The sequence below is a fragment of the Hipposideros armiger genome, unplaced genomic scaffold (genome assembly GCF_001890085.2).
Source record: "Hipposideros armiger isolate ML-2016 unplaced genomic scaffold, ASM189008v1 scaffold_356, whole genome shotgun sequence".
In the NCBI taxonomy this organism is placed as follows: domain Eukaryota; kingdom Metazoa; phylum Chordata; class Mammalia; order Chiroptera; family Hipposideridae; genus Hipposideros; species Hipposideros armiger.
Window position 1 is genome coordinate 1,384,257 of NW_017731706.1, and position 14,755 is coordinate 1,399,011.

Sequence of the window (14,755 nt, forward strand, 5' to 3'; positions counted from 1 at the left end):
AGCTGTTGTTCAGCATCTTAGCTGTGGAGGGCAGTGTCACTGGCCCTCATATGTGGGATCCGAACCCGGGCCCTCTGGCATCCCAAGCCAGCTCTTAACCATCATGCCACTCGGCCGGCCCTGTGCTCTTTCTTTTGTATCACTCCCTCTGGGGAAGCCTGCTGCTATGCCGTGATGACATGGAGACACTCATGAACAGAGGCCTCCAGTCAGCAAGGAACTGAGGCCTGCTACCAAGTGTGTGAGTGAGCTCAGAAGTGTTAAGTCTCCAGACTCAGTGACGCCTTTAGAAGGCTGCAGCCCTTAGCAGGAACTTTACTAGGACCCCGTAAAAGACCCTGGGCCACTGTTACCCAGACACGCTGCTCCTAGAGCCCTAGCTCTCAGAAACTGATATGATAAAGTGTTTTTTGTTTTAAGCTGCTAAGTTTGGGAATAATTTGTTATGCAGCAATACATAGCTAATACAGGGCTTAAGGAAGGGAAAGGGAAAAGACTGGAAGTGGAGACAGAGGTCAGTAAATCCCAAAGGAGTTTTTGCATGTTATTCTAGCACAAAAAGAAACAATTTAAGGGTTTTTAGATATCAAAGTAACAACCAGGCTCACATTTTTAAAAGATCAACCTGGTAACTTCGATGGGGTTGGAAATTTGAAAACTAGAGTGGGAGACCAGTTAAGAAGAAATTACAAACCTTTCAGAATAAAGAGGGCATCCTAACCTTTTAACAGGAATTCTTGATCCAAATGCATTTACATGAAGGGCAGCCTTAAGAACTATTGTAAAAATCGCTAAAATGTACAGAACCTCTTAAAAAGTGCGAAAAAAATAAATTTTTTGGTGGCAGCTGACAAATTCCTCAAAACACATTTTACATATCTCAGGTATCCACTGGGAAATCAAGCATGTATTTGAGAAAACAATCCAGCTGAGTTGACATCCTTCCCTACTTAAGGCCATGTTTTTTGATACCTTGCTTAGTATCTCACGGTCTATCATAAACACAACTATATATGTATAAAAATGAGTACCACCCACTATCGAAACACTCCATAACAAAAATCACTTATGATGGAAATTTGCTGAAAAAATTTAAACCTATCTTAAAAACACATTTCTATCCTTCAAGGGCTAAAAGTGAAACTAAAATAAAGTTAAAGACCTGAGCACCTGCTGTACATAAGGCACCACGCTATACACTTTACTACATGGGATCTTGTTTAATTCTTACACACTTAGAGAGAGCTGGGGTAAGCAGCACAACCAGAACTTAGTAGTTCATACTTTAAATCCTGGACAGTAGTTGTTCTCAACACTATCAGACCCAATGCTCCCCTTTTTAAAAATCCTTCACTATTCTACTTATACATGTTTTTCAAACAATTAATCCAAGGACCGAATTGCAAAACAAAACCAATAAAAGGAAAGTAATTTATAACAAAATATGTATTTCAACATGTGAAGCTTGGGATATGTATCCAGAAGTCAAAATGAAGGAATCGCAGGTTACATGTCTACAGAGAATGCCAGCTAAAAAACCAGACTTTATGCAGGCCTCTACTGCTGTTGACTCAAATACCACAAATGGTATTGCTGAAGTTACTTCCAAAATGGTAACATCTTCTGTAAAAGTTCTAAACAAAATAAAGTACAACATTCTCTTATTTTACATTTTGTGGCAGTCCTGGGAATTTTAGTATATATCAAACTGTACAAAAAACCCTTTACATGTAAAGTGGAATTAGGTCTTAGACTCAGGTAATTTATAATTGGAAATTTGACCTACTGGAATGTTCTGTGGTATAGTCAAAAGTCACATGGGCAATTCTTTGTTTTGCAGGATTATCCTTTGCATGGTAGAATTTATACTATTCCTGGCCCCAACAGTGTCTCCCCAAAATTGTGACAATCAGAAGCATCCCCCCAGTTTTCCAGAATGTCCTGAGAGTGACAAAATGGTACAGTCCCTGTTGAGAACCACTGCAGCGGAAGGAGAGCGCTCAGATGTTCAATAGCAACCCTAAAGGTCCATTTACTGGGTCCTCAAACAAGTGTGCTGTACAAAGGTTCTTCAAGGTAAAGTTATTTATACAACTGTGCCATAGGAGTGATAGATTCTCCTTGGAGTTCATCGAACCACCAGTTTCTACCTAGTGGGGCTGCCCTTCCTTTAGGCACCTCTCTGGCTGCAGGAATGGTCCCGTACAGTTCAGAATATCTAGCAGAAAGGTTATCTCAAACTGTGCATCTGAAGAAGGTTGGATAAATCCCATCATTCTTCATATCCGTTAACCAACAAAATCCAAGACTTAACAGCATCACCCTGGCTCTTATCACCATTCTCATCTCAGTATCCCTTAATCTGACCCAATCTTCCACCTTTACCAACCTTCCCTAGCTCTTCCACTCTGTTCTTTAGAATAAAGATATATCTGTAAACTTCTCTTTATAGTCTCAACTTCTTTCACTGTTCTCTCATCTTCTTGTCCTAACTGAAGCATGGCAGTGTTTTCCCAAAACAGTACTCCCTGTAATCCTTTCAAGCAGCTGTTTATTTTCCCACGTTCCACATACTTATGGATGGGTTAGGTGTTCATCCTCCTTGCTTCCCACTGCTAGCTCCTTGTTGTTGTACTTTCAGAACTCCTAACCCCTCAGAAGTTCATGCCATCACTCTCTCATGTCATATACACTCTCTTGGTTACAGTCACAGAGCTCACAGTCTTCTCAACTAATACTGCACTTCTGGCATCATTGTTACTGACATCATCTACATGGATGATACCTCTAATACCATGACCTTCTCACCCGCACTCATCTTTTCTCTACCTCAGCCACCACTCCCATGGTTTATACTCTAGATCTTGCCTTCACTAATAATGGTGCCACCTCTGAAATCTAAATTCAAGCATCTCACTCTTTAACCACCACCCTCCTGACTTAGTTTCACCTATTCCAGCACTCCCACACTAAGAAATCTACTCCACAGAGCTTTCTTATTCCAGTGAGTCCTACCACTTCCCCACTATTCATCAGCTCCCTGATGTTTCTCTTCCTGCTTAGTCAGTTTAGCTATAATGGTCTATCATGATAATCTACCTCACAAATACTTTAAATCTCATCTCTCTCTTCCTCCTTTGTACTTGCTGGGCAAACCTTAGGAAAAACCCTATTTTATACCTACTTTGTGCTTGCATTCAAGTTGAATGCTAATTACATTCAACTGCCCAAGTGAGCTGACTGGTCTCACTTTACTGACCCCTCAGCTAGTTATTCATCAACATTACTACATTTCTCTAGGAAGTTTGCTTTCCCACACATACCGTTGTCTCTCTTACGGTTTCCCCCTCACTCTGTGGTGATGACCTCACCTCATACCTCACAGAGAAAATAGAATCATAGGATGAACTATCTCATCCTACCACTGCCAACTCTACCAACTGATCTACATTTTTTCTCATATATCTGCCTTCCCTACTATTAAAAAAAGTATTTCTTCTCTAATTAGTGTCCATCCCTTCCAAGAAATTGACCCAGGAGAAGACAGGAACTAGTTTTCAGGAGCAAAGTCCTTGAGTAGGAGAAGGGATAGGATCATTTTATCCCTTTTAATGACATTTATTGTACTAGTTCTAAATAATATTTTTATTTATAATAGCTATTTGAACATTTTTATCTACTAATTCTATTACTTGGGTTATTTCTATGTCTATTTTTATTGACTTTTTCTTTAGTTATCAATTATATTTTCCAGCTTCTTTGCATGCCTGCTAAATTTTTTACTGGGTGCCAAACACTTAGTTTTATGTTGTTCAAGGATCTTGTAGTATTCCTTTAAACATTTTGGGCTTTATTCTGGGAAAGTTAAATTACTTGAAATTAATTTGATCCTTTGGAGGCTAGTGTCTGATCTTTGTTAGGGTGAGTCCAGAACAGTCTGTAGTCTAGAGCTAATTTGGCCCCACTACTGAGGAAATAACCATTCTGAGGACTCTTATCTGATGCCCTGTGTATTATTAGGCGGTCTTTCTACTTTGGCTATGAGGACACAACATATTCCCAGCCCTTTGTGAGCTGCCAGAACTGTTCCTCCTTTCAGTTGCCTTTCTCCCAGCCTTGGAAGTTTCCGCACAGATGTTTTCAGCCAGAGACTAAAGTGGACCACTCTGTGCATCTCTGGCGCCCTGCTCTGAAGCCACTTCAGCCTCCCCAAACGTTGAACTCTGTCTCTTCAACTTAAGGAGGCTTTCTTTGGGATCTCCCCTACCTATACTTGCAGGCTGGAAACTCTCTAGATTGTGACTAGGGCATTTGAGAGCTCAGCTTTGCTTCCCTCCCTTCGTTTGTGTCTGCTGGAACTTTGTAACTCATTTTAAAAAATCATTTGTTGATCCTCCAGCTACCACCTTACTTTTTTTTTGCTCCTTTTCATAGTAGAACTGTTCCAAAGAGTCATGTATGCTTGCTATGACCCCTTATTGTTCATTAGTTCTTCTATTCCAATTGGGCTTTTCTTCCCACCACTTCAACAAAATAAGCCAATACCACACATCTAATCAAATTAAATAGTCACTTACTCATCTTCCCAGTGGACATAGTTAACCAATGTCCGTCCTTCTTGAGACACTTTCAGACTCATTTTCTTCCTTTCTAATAGCTCCTCCGCTACCAGAGCCCCGGGGCACAGCTTTAAAAATCATTTATACACCAAAGACTTTCTAATTTATAGTACCAGCCTGCGAGTCCTAAATTTTACACCTCTAGAGCAAACTGCCCTAATGAACTACATTCTTACATACCCTATTAACTATGGATGAGTAACAGGCACTTTAGACAGAACAAGTCCATCCCTCCTATACCCTACCTTCTCCAATCTTCCCTGTCTCAGTAAGTGGCCCAGTCACCTATCTATCCAGTTGCTCAAGGTAAAAATTAGGTGTTAATCCTTGATTCTTTCTCTCCATCTAGTAGATTCAAATCTATCAGCAAGTTCTGTTGGTTCTACCTTCAAAATATACCTCAAATCCATTCATTTCTTGTCTCCACCCTAGTTAAAGCCACTCTAGCTCTTGCCCAATATGACTCATTCTCCATATGGTAGCAAGAATAATCTTGAAAAAACGTACTCAGATCATGTCAAACCCTTGCCTGAAATTCTCTAATGGCTTCATTTCAAAACAATCCGAACTCCCTGTAGTTGCCTATACCTTACCAGACATGGACCCCTGACTACCTCGAGGTCCTCATCTCATACTCAACCATTTTTTACTTTGTTCTAGTCATACTGGCCTTCTGTTCCTACCTCAGGCTCTCTGCATCTGTAGGTCTCGCTGTCTGGAATATTCTTCATACAGATCTTCACAGGGCTGGCCATTCTCACCCTTCAAATTTCAGGTCCAATATTCCTTGACCATCTATGCAAAGAAAACTATATTCTCCTCGTCCCACCTGAAATTCTGTATTATGTTGTTCCACTGCCACATAAGAGTTGTTATATTTTTTTACTTTTATTTATTTGCTTTTTGGTTTTTGTGTCTTCCCATTAGAATTCACTCACTGAAACAAATATTGAACACTTACTATGTGCCAGGTACTGACAACACATCAGTGAACAAAGCAGACAAAAACCCCTGCACTCACAGGGCCTACATTCCAGAATGTGAGATCTACGAAAAAAGGACTCCTTTTTGTTCACTGTTGTATCCACGGGGCCTTTAACAGTCCTTGGCTCATAGCAAATACGCAACAGATATTTGCAAAAAAGTGAAAAATGGATTTGTCTGTAATTTCTCAGTCTTTGTACAACATACCTCACCTCAAATACCCTCACTTAACTTTTAGAACAATGATCAAATTCTTGCGTTAAGAGTTCAAAATAGCCATATTTATATTTTGTTCCCGCTTCAGTCTCTATTGCCTTATGGGTAAAGCACGAATTTGCAACCATCACTACAAAATTTGGGCTCTAATTTCAAATTCTCATAACATTTGGTGACTACTGTATAGTATTATATTCTTTAAATCCTTTAGAGACTTCCTAGACTACACTGGAACCACTTATCCATGCACCCAGACTACTTTAGTTCTGTGTAAATAATGTTTATATAATATGCAAATAAGTCATTAACTAATTCAAGATTTAATGATTCTATAAACACATAAAATACATATGAAAATAGATTTAAATATACCGATAACAATGTATTTATTACAACATGGAACTAACCTTATTTTACTTCATTTTGCAGTTAAAACCTGGGTGAGTGGGAGCATGCATGCATGCATGCACGAGCACGCACACACACACACACACACACACACACACACACACACAGCATTGGAAGCTGCATGAGGCCTTAGGTCTAATAACTCCCAGTGTCTTAATAATTACCTCAATTTAAAGATACAATTTTTCACAATATATCATACAACTGTTTAAGGAACAGAGAACACATCTAACATGTTTCTATCAGATGACCCCATATACAAGGCATTGTATAAATGTAAGTAGTTTTTGAGCATCAACAAAAAGCAAGGCCATTCTAGTAGTATTTGGTAATAATGAAATTCATCAGTATAGCATTTTTACATCTACTGCCTCATTCACTCCTCAGAGATACCTCCTAACAGTCAGAAGACTGTTAGCAACACATGAAGAGACTAAACAAAGTTCACTCAGGAAGGTTAACCAACTTGTCTAAGGCCACAAAATCTAAAGTACATTTTCTCAGAGGATATACAACCGCTACCTGTGATTCCAAAATTATCAAACTAACTCATTGCAACAATATATAAAAACACTTGAACCTACATTAAATTATCCACAGGACATTTAATACTTAGGTTATCTCTGCCCTTGGATTCACTCTAAGGCCACACCCTATTTCTTCAGCCAGTACCTGCTATACTGAAGGAAATTAAACCTTTAAGAATCTGTTGAAAAATTCAGCAAATGATGTCACCATGCATATCTGAAGCTGAACAAAACTTTTTAAAGATAACCTCCAAAACAACAAACAAATTGAGGAAGGATTTTCTTTTAAGGAACTATGTCCCCACTCATTAAAACTAAAACTCCTGACAATGGGTCAGAGTACATTTACTGACTACAAGCTTCTTTTCATTTTTCATCTACCTACTACACAGTGGGGCTGGTGAATGAAACTCACTTCATATATCTAACGGTGCAAAAATGGGCGCCCATTAGGTTTAAAATACTGTAATCACTCAAAATCACTATCTATAATCACAGGCCTTAAACTAATAAATTAATCAAGAAAAGGATCTGCCACGATTTATAAATGTGCTGAAGACAACATAATTAGCTTTAATTTATTGAAAGTAGTTCTAGCAAGTTGTTTAAAACATCTGAATCACTTGTTTTCTCAATGATTTCCCCATAAATTTATCCTACAGAAGTTATATTAATGTAAACCAGACTTTAAAAGACACTCTATCTAGTTCTATTAAGTATTTCATTCTTTCATACCATTTTTTTGCATTTAAAGACTCACAATTCATTTTATTCCCAAATTAAAACATAAAATTCTCATTTCCTTGTGGGTTGACTTCTTTTAAGAAGTAGAATTTACAAAGTATACCATCATTCCATGTATTACGGCTTCTTTTAAAAATGCTACCTTGTGCTTTGAAATTACTGTTTTAACCAATTGCTGAAAACAAGTACCCTTAACTTTCCAGGAAAATGGAATCAGTCAGAATCCATACCTTCATATATACAAACAGAACTCTTGCCATTACGTACGTATACACACACACAATCTTCCAATTGTTTCTTTACCATTACTACTACATACCATGATGCAGTAGAATGCAAAAGATAAAACTGAAACCTAGTGCATTTTAAGGAGTGGTTGGTTGAATATTTAATCCTAGCCACAAATTCATGAACTTGTGAGCATAGGTTATTATTCCTTGTTTACAAAATTTAAGCTACCCTAAATTTAGATGGGACTTTTAAGTCCTATTGATTAACAGAAAGAAAAGGTAGTTTAGCACAAATTCCATTACAGATTAAAGCACCCACAAACACCACTGTACATAAGTCCATTAGTTTTCATGATTACTGTTTTATAATTACAAACGGTACCAATCCAAAATTTTAAACCAAAATCAGATAGTAAATTGAAACAAGAGCTAATGACACTTCAGGTACCTAGGTACTATAGTTTTCAAGAGGTTCCTTTTGTAGTTGAGTCCTCAGTCTCTGCGGAAGCCCTTAATTTTTCAATTATCCTTCTCCTATTAAGTCTACATAATAACTGCCATTCTGATAAAACCAAAATGACTGTTTGAAACTTCCAGACATTAGATCTTAACTTTGAACTTTTTGTGCCCCTCTATTACCAATACACCTCAGAAAACTGACAAATACCAACATTCTCCCTAGAAAAATATATCATCACAAAATTTTATATACACATTGTGGGAATTCACCGACTTCCAGAATCATTTCACTATAGCCCTTAGAACCCAAAAGGAGAAACTTGTACTCAAAAATAACTTGGGCACAACAGAAAGCTGAAACTAGATTTTATCATTGCTTCTCAATTACCTGTGATTTTATCTGGATTAAAAAATCTTGGTTTATAAAATTTTAAAGGAAAAAAAGATTATTTTTAAAAATGAGAAACCAAATTTTTAAACTTATCATTTAAAGTAATTTAAACTTATTTTTATAAAAAAGCTCAATTTTTATCATTTTGAAAATGTAGTGCTGAACAATTTTTATCTATCAGATACATACATACTTCCAATTTCCCCCTAATTAAAAACAAAAACCTGCCTACTTTATAAACGGTCCTTAACTTGGGTCTAATAAGATTGCACACTTAGCCAGTAATGAAGGATATAATTTTAAGAGAAGACAGGTGTATAAGACTCTTTCATCTGCTTAGAACCCTATTAAAACAAGGTATTGGATTGTGATGGTTAGACCCTGATTCTAACAGTCTCAAAGGTGGCTTTGTAGGTAATATCAATATAATATGATCATTAACATTTTATTATTATTATTTTGTTTTAGCTGAGCCATCCTGCCACCTATTGGCAGCTCAGCTGCAACTCAGTTTGGGCCGGGAATCGAACTGCTGTTACTCAGAGCTCACACTCTTGAGCGAGTTCTTAACCAACTGAGCCACTCGGCCGGCCCTATGATCATTAACATTCTAATTACATCACATATTCTACCCAAACCAGTCTAAGTAAGAGAAAAAGGTTAATTCTCTGCCCCATATAATAAATGGAGCCACATACCCCACCCATCCCAACCAAAGAAGCTAAACCACTATGGGAACCAGGCAGTTCCAATTTGTTAAATATCACTTTGAAACTAATGTTTTCAGAATGTCTTTCCTAAAGTGATAAGTATTCAGAAAAGAGAATTATAACATTACAAGCTCCAATTTTAATCAAAATAGGTCAATTTTAATAAAAATACGCAATAGTACTGATATCTTATAAAAGTTACCCTTTTCAATTAAAGGTGAAGCTGTGGCACTAAACTTAGTATTTTAACATTTCTAACTTTAAAGTTAAGACCTTAAAACTAACACTATAATCTTAAATAAAAATGTTAAAATGTTGTAACATCTGTCCCCTTCCCAAGTGCTTAAACTTCTGAAATTTTTAAGCCCTAAAGGGACTCATTTATCTCATATTTAGAGCTATTGACTTCCTATTTGAAAATTACTTCTATAATTCAGTAAATCAAAACCTTTATCAAATTAAGAATTAGAATCATAAACTGTATCATTCCATGTATTATTGCTCCTTTTAAAAATGCTACCTTGTGTTTTAAAATTACTGTTTTAACCAACGGTTGGTAACAAGTACCCTTAACTTTTCAGGAAAATTGATTTACTTTTTGATTTAGCAAATTACAATGTACTACATTATACTAATTCAGACATTTACTCCCTAACATCTATGACTCAACCAAGTCCTTCAATTTATTATAATCTGAAGTTGCTTTTCAATCCTACTACAATAATCAATGACTTAACAACTAAGTTCTAAAGTTGAGAAAAATTAATTTTGGGGGAAAGGAGGGGACTTGTATCTAAAGTTGTTTCTTAAAAATTAAGAGGCATGCCTAATTAAGTCAGTGTGTTCAGCTTATATTATAAAAATTGGTTAAATGGGACACATTAGTAAGTGTTATTTTCCCAGAATCTCTGTCAAGTTTACCACAGAAACAATCTATGGTAACGATTACCAGGTATAGTTCACTTCACACTTTTGCAGAAACATTTTGATCATGAAATGCTTTCTTAATGATGTGGTGTATAAAGAACTGTTCTCATCTAAAAACTGCCCCATCTTTCATGATCAAGATAGAATTTTGCTTTTTCTAAATGAGACAATTCAGGTTCTAGGTCACTCCAACCTAAGAGACACCTAACTAATGTGTCAAAGGCAAAAGTCTATTTTAACTCTTTGTCTTTATAAGTAAATCATGCTCCAGCAAATTATTAAAAAAAAATTTGTTTTTCTAAGGTTTAATCAGAATTTAATTACATTTATTTATGCTTAGTATACATTTTCACAATTGCGTAACATGCTTTCAACATTGTGATTTATATAGCCACTACTACCAGCATGAACCACAGGACTATAGAACAGCTGTTTACCTGGTACTGTTTATATTCTTCTATTAAGTTCAGTTTCTATTCCTGAGGTCTATGCTTCACTGATCATAGTTTTGGTTGGATGTGAAGTGAAACCGATGATAGAAAAAGGTAGTGTGAAGGAAAAAAAAAATCCCTTATGTCCCTCAAAAAGACTCATGTGTTACAACCTAATGAGATCCACTGCACTATAAAATGTCAAAATATTTCAATGAACAAAAATTATCTGTAATATTTAACAAGCATATTGCTACTTGAGTTGATCTCAGCTTTGATTTCCGGTTGTACCTCTTGGGCCTGTCCAAGACTTAAATAAAGCAAGACTTAACTAAATTCCTAAAGTGTACTGTAGTGCTATCTTGCTTTAATCAGGGTTCTCCCCCTTCTTGGCTGCAAAACAAGAACTACAAATTAATTTCCAGGGCAGTGTAACACCAATACCCCAAATTTAAGTATTATCTGTAAAACTTATAAACAGAAACAAAAATAAAACCAAAAGACAACATTCTGCAGTCACAAGTACTTTAATTTTTAAAAACAAGTCACTTATTTAAAAATAAACAAATGGCACCATTCTACTCTAATGTTGATACAAGTAAAATAAGAGTTCTGTCTCATAACGTGCTGAAAGTCAGTACTACACTAGACAATCTCAACTACTACATACACTTATCACTTAGCTTATCTGTAAAGTTAGATTTGAGACACTACTCTTAAAAGTAACATTCGACTGTCAAGACTATTTTACTTTAAAAGGTTAAACAACCCAAACAGTTTAAACAGCTTTATTTTCGAAATCAACATTACAGAGCATAATTTCTACATTTAAAATTCTTACAGTACCAATAGAGGTATTACAGTACAATTTTCCATAACAAAATTGTAGCACACAAATCCAGCGACTCCTCGACTTCCTTGAACTGTCAATACACTGCACCCTGTTTAAATGGCTGTACCTGAAAACCAAGGTATGCAATTCCTTAGGATTAGAAGTCATCAAGTTATACTGTCAAGGATCTGGGGGAAATGAGAGGAAGATTCTATTATCCTTGTGTCTGAACCCAACTTCCATAACAAGGTAAAGCCACAGGTATGATAAAATGTCTATTAGCTGTAAACGTTTATATACGGAAACCCACCCAAATTAGACATCTCAATGTTAAGATTTCTGTGAGTGAATTCACTTTAGTTCCGTTGTGGATAAGAAAGGTCCCTCTTTCAAAATTTACATCTATAACAGCTACTTAAATTGGGTGTTTTCTCTCCCTACGTTGAGAAGCCAGAAAGCATGCGAAGTTAAATTTTATTTAAAAAAACAAAAACAAAAAATAGTAACAATAAAGTTACAGGTCTTAAGAAGAGCCACGTACTCCAAAAATAAAAAATAAAATAAAAAAAATCTGCAATATATTCTCAAGGATCAAAGGAAAAAGTCGGGGACAGTTTACATGTCCTCCGACTAACTAGACTTGGGAAGGGATGGATGCAAAAGTCCCTGAACGAGGATACAGAAAATAAGTCGTAAGTGCTATGAAAGTCAGTCGTCTGGGCAAACAAACAGTGCCCTCGACATTTCGTTGCAGAGAGGGAGGTATAAGCCTCAAAGACCTGCAGTCAACATGACTTGCCCCTGTGAAGCTCCACGTGGGGGCCGCACTGAGCCTCACAAGCTTTCCCGGCCAGCGGGAACTGAAACGCCCCACGGTGCACAGAACCTGCGCTCCCCGGCGCCGGCAGCGCGCGAAGGCCGAGGTGGCCCTAGAGCGCCACCCAGCGGCCCGCGGAGCGGCCTGCAGGCGGGTCCTCCCCGGCTCCCGGATCGCCGCACCCCCACCGCCACCCAGCCCGTTCCTCTCCGGATGCACAAGGCCCAACCCAACAACTGAGACCACAAAATGGCTGCCGGCAGCTTCGTCACGTGACCCCTTTGTGCCTTTCGGGTTCCCGAACTCCGTGGGACCCGGGTACAAGTGGCCGGGGTCGGCGGGTGGCCTCACAGGAGGCCCCGCCGGGCCGCGGCGGCTGGGGGTCGAGGCCGGGGGAGGCGGGGTAAAGGCCCGGCCGGCGACTGAGAGTCGGCGGCGGAGAGAAGATGGCGGCCATTTTGTGTGGGTTTGCTGCTCCGCCGCCGCCGCAGGCAGCAGAGGGAGCGGGGCCTGGCGGTGGGTCGGACAGGGGAGTTAACACGTACCGACTCCTCTTCCTTCTCCATTCCGGTGGGCATCTGCGGCACGGCCCGGTTTATCGAGGCGTATTCGTGCAGGTCGGGCAGATCCTCACAGCGGAAAACAGGCAGCGGCTTCGAGGCGTCTAGCGCCCGCGCCCGAAACGACAGTTTACTCATCTCAGGCGCAGCAGATACCTCTCCGCTCTGGGGAAACGGCCCCGGCCAGCGGGATCATGGAGAACCGGGGGTTCGGTCCCCACTCGCCTACCGCTGCCGGGACTTGAGGGGCGGAGCGCAGAGCCCGCCGTCCGGGCACTAACAGCAGCCGGGAGGGTGGGAGGCTGTGCCGCTCCGCTCCTCTCTCGCTCTCTCTCTTCAATACGCCATGGCCAACATGGCGGACATTAAAACTCCACTGTGCGCTCTTCAGCCAACCCCAGCCATTCCCCACACTGCATCGCGCAGCGGCGCGGGCCCCGGCGCCCGCTGGCCGCGCTGGCCGCGCCTGGCTGCTCGAGGCCCCCGCCCTCCGCGGGCCCGTAGGCGGCCGGGGCGGAGGGGGCGCCTGGACGCCGGGAGCCGACTCTCCGCGCCTCCTCTCGCTCACTTTCTCACGCTCGCTGTCTCCCAGCGCCGTTTGCTGACAGGCGAAGGTGCAGGGAAACTATCTGCACCGCACGCCGGCTTTCCGAAAGGCCAAGGCAGGAGAATTGCTGGGCGGCGCTATTGCCTGAGATAGGCGAGCTCCGGCACCTGTCACCCCGGCTCGCAGCCGGCACGAGGGGCAGGGGCGACGCCGGAGGCCACGGCCGCGGGCGGTGGGGTTAGGAGCGGCGCTCCAGGGCCGCTGCGCACCGATGGCCGTCTGCGGCTGATGCATAGTTATCGCTGCGTTTTAGGTCCTTAAAACAAAAATGCAAACGAAATTAGGGGCAAAATGCTACTTCAGGTGAACTTTTGCCAGCAATTATTTTTACGTCTAAGGAAACGATTATAATATTGGATAGGCTCCGCATCAAATCACTGGTCAGTGCCCACCTATCGGGCTCGATATAAACGGTTGTCATCCTACTCTGACACAAAGTAGGGTGGTTTTTTTTTTTTTTTAATCCTGCATTTTATTCGTTTTCACCCTTTTATTACAGTTGAAGCAAAGGGGAATATTTATTATCAGATAAATATTTAGGAAAAATATTAAAGCGAGACGTACGTACTTCAAAATTTTAGAGCCAGTTCTTTATGTGTAGCTCATGTTTTCTGTTGATATTGAAAGGAAATGCAAGTTCAGCATAGTTAATGAGTTCACACCATTTATTCTCTGAAAAACTTTATAAAATTTAATCATATAAAGACCTGTAGTAGTGCTCTTGCTAAACCGAAAAACAATAAAAGGAAAGCTGTATTAGAAGAGATTTAGATGGATGTGATAAATTGTTAATATTTGGTTTATATTACACACAAAAATGGTTATGCTTAGAGAGGGCTTTCCTGTATTTTAAAAATCAGAAAGAGTGTTGGGATGGGTTTAGTTAGTTTGGCAGCGAATTTTCAAATGTTCACTGAGATACAAAGATGTTTAAGTCTGCTCTTCTCCCTGGAGGCTACATGGTAAAAATAATCATTACTCAAATACTGGTTTGGATAGGAACTGTTATTAGCTTAGAGCACATAGGCAAGCAGCTATCTTTCAGGTTGGTTTAGCTACACCTAACTTGGTGGGGAAAACACAAGGTGAGCATAGATTGCAGTTCTCCAAAATTATTCTAAAACTCTAATATTGATCATTCACATCTGTGAGGCAGAGGGACTTCCATTTATACTTCCTATACTAAGACTGTGCACTTAATCATTCAATGAACAAACATTTATTGGGCCCTCATGGCCTATGTATGCTGCTGGTTACTTAGCATCCATTCGGCTCCTGGAGGGGCTTGCACAG

General features: G+C 39.7%; 1 protein-coding gene across 1 annotated transcript in view; it reads right to left on the reverse strand.

Annotated features, from left to right (window-relative positions):
- The window catches only part of EPC1 (enhancer of polycomb 1), an 82,128-nt gene extending 68,841 nt beyond the window's left edge, over positions 1 to 13,287 (reverse strand). Inside the window, exon 1 of the mRNA XM_019661606.1 lies at positions 12,841 to 13,287. Within this exon, the coding sequence (XP_019517151.1) occupies positions 12,841 to 12,993 (153 nt within the window). The 5' untranslated portion in view covers positions 12,994 to 13,287. The remainder of the gene's footprint in view (positions 1 to 12,840) is intronic.
- Positions 13,288 to 14,755: the final 1,468 nt, after the last annotated feature.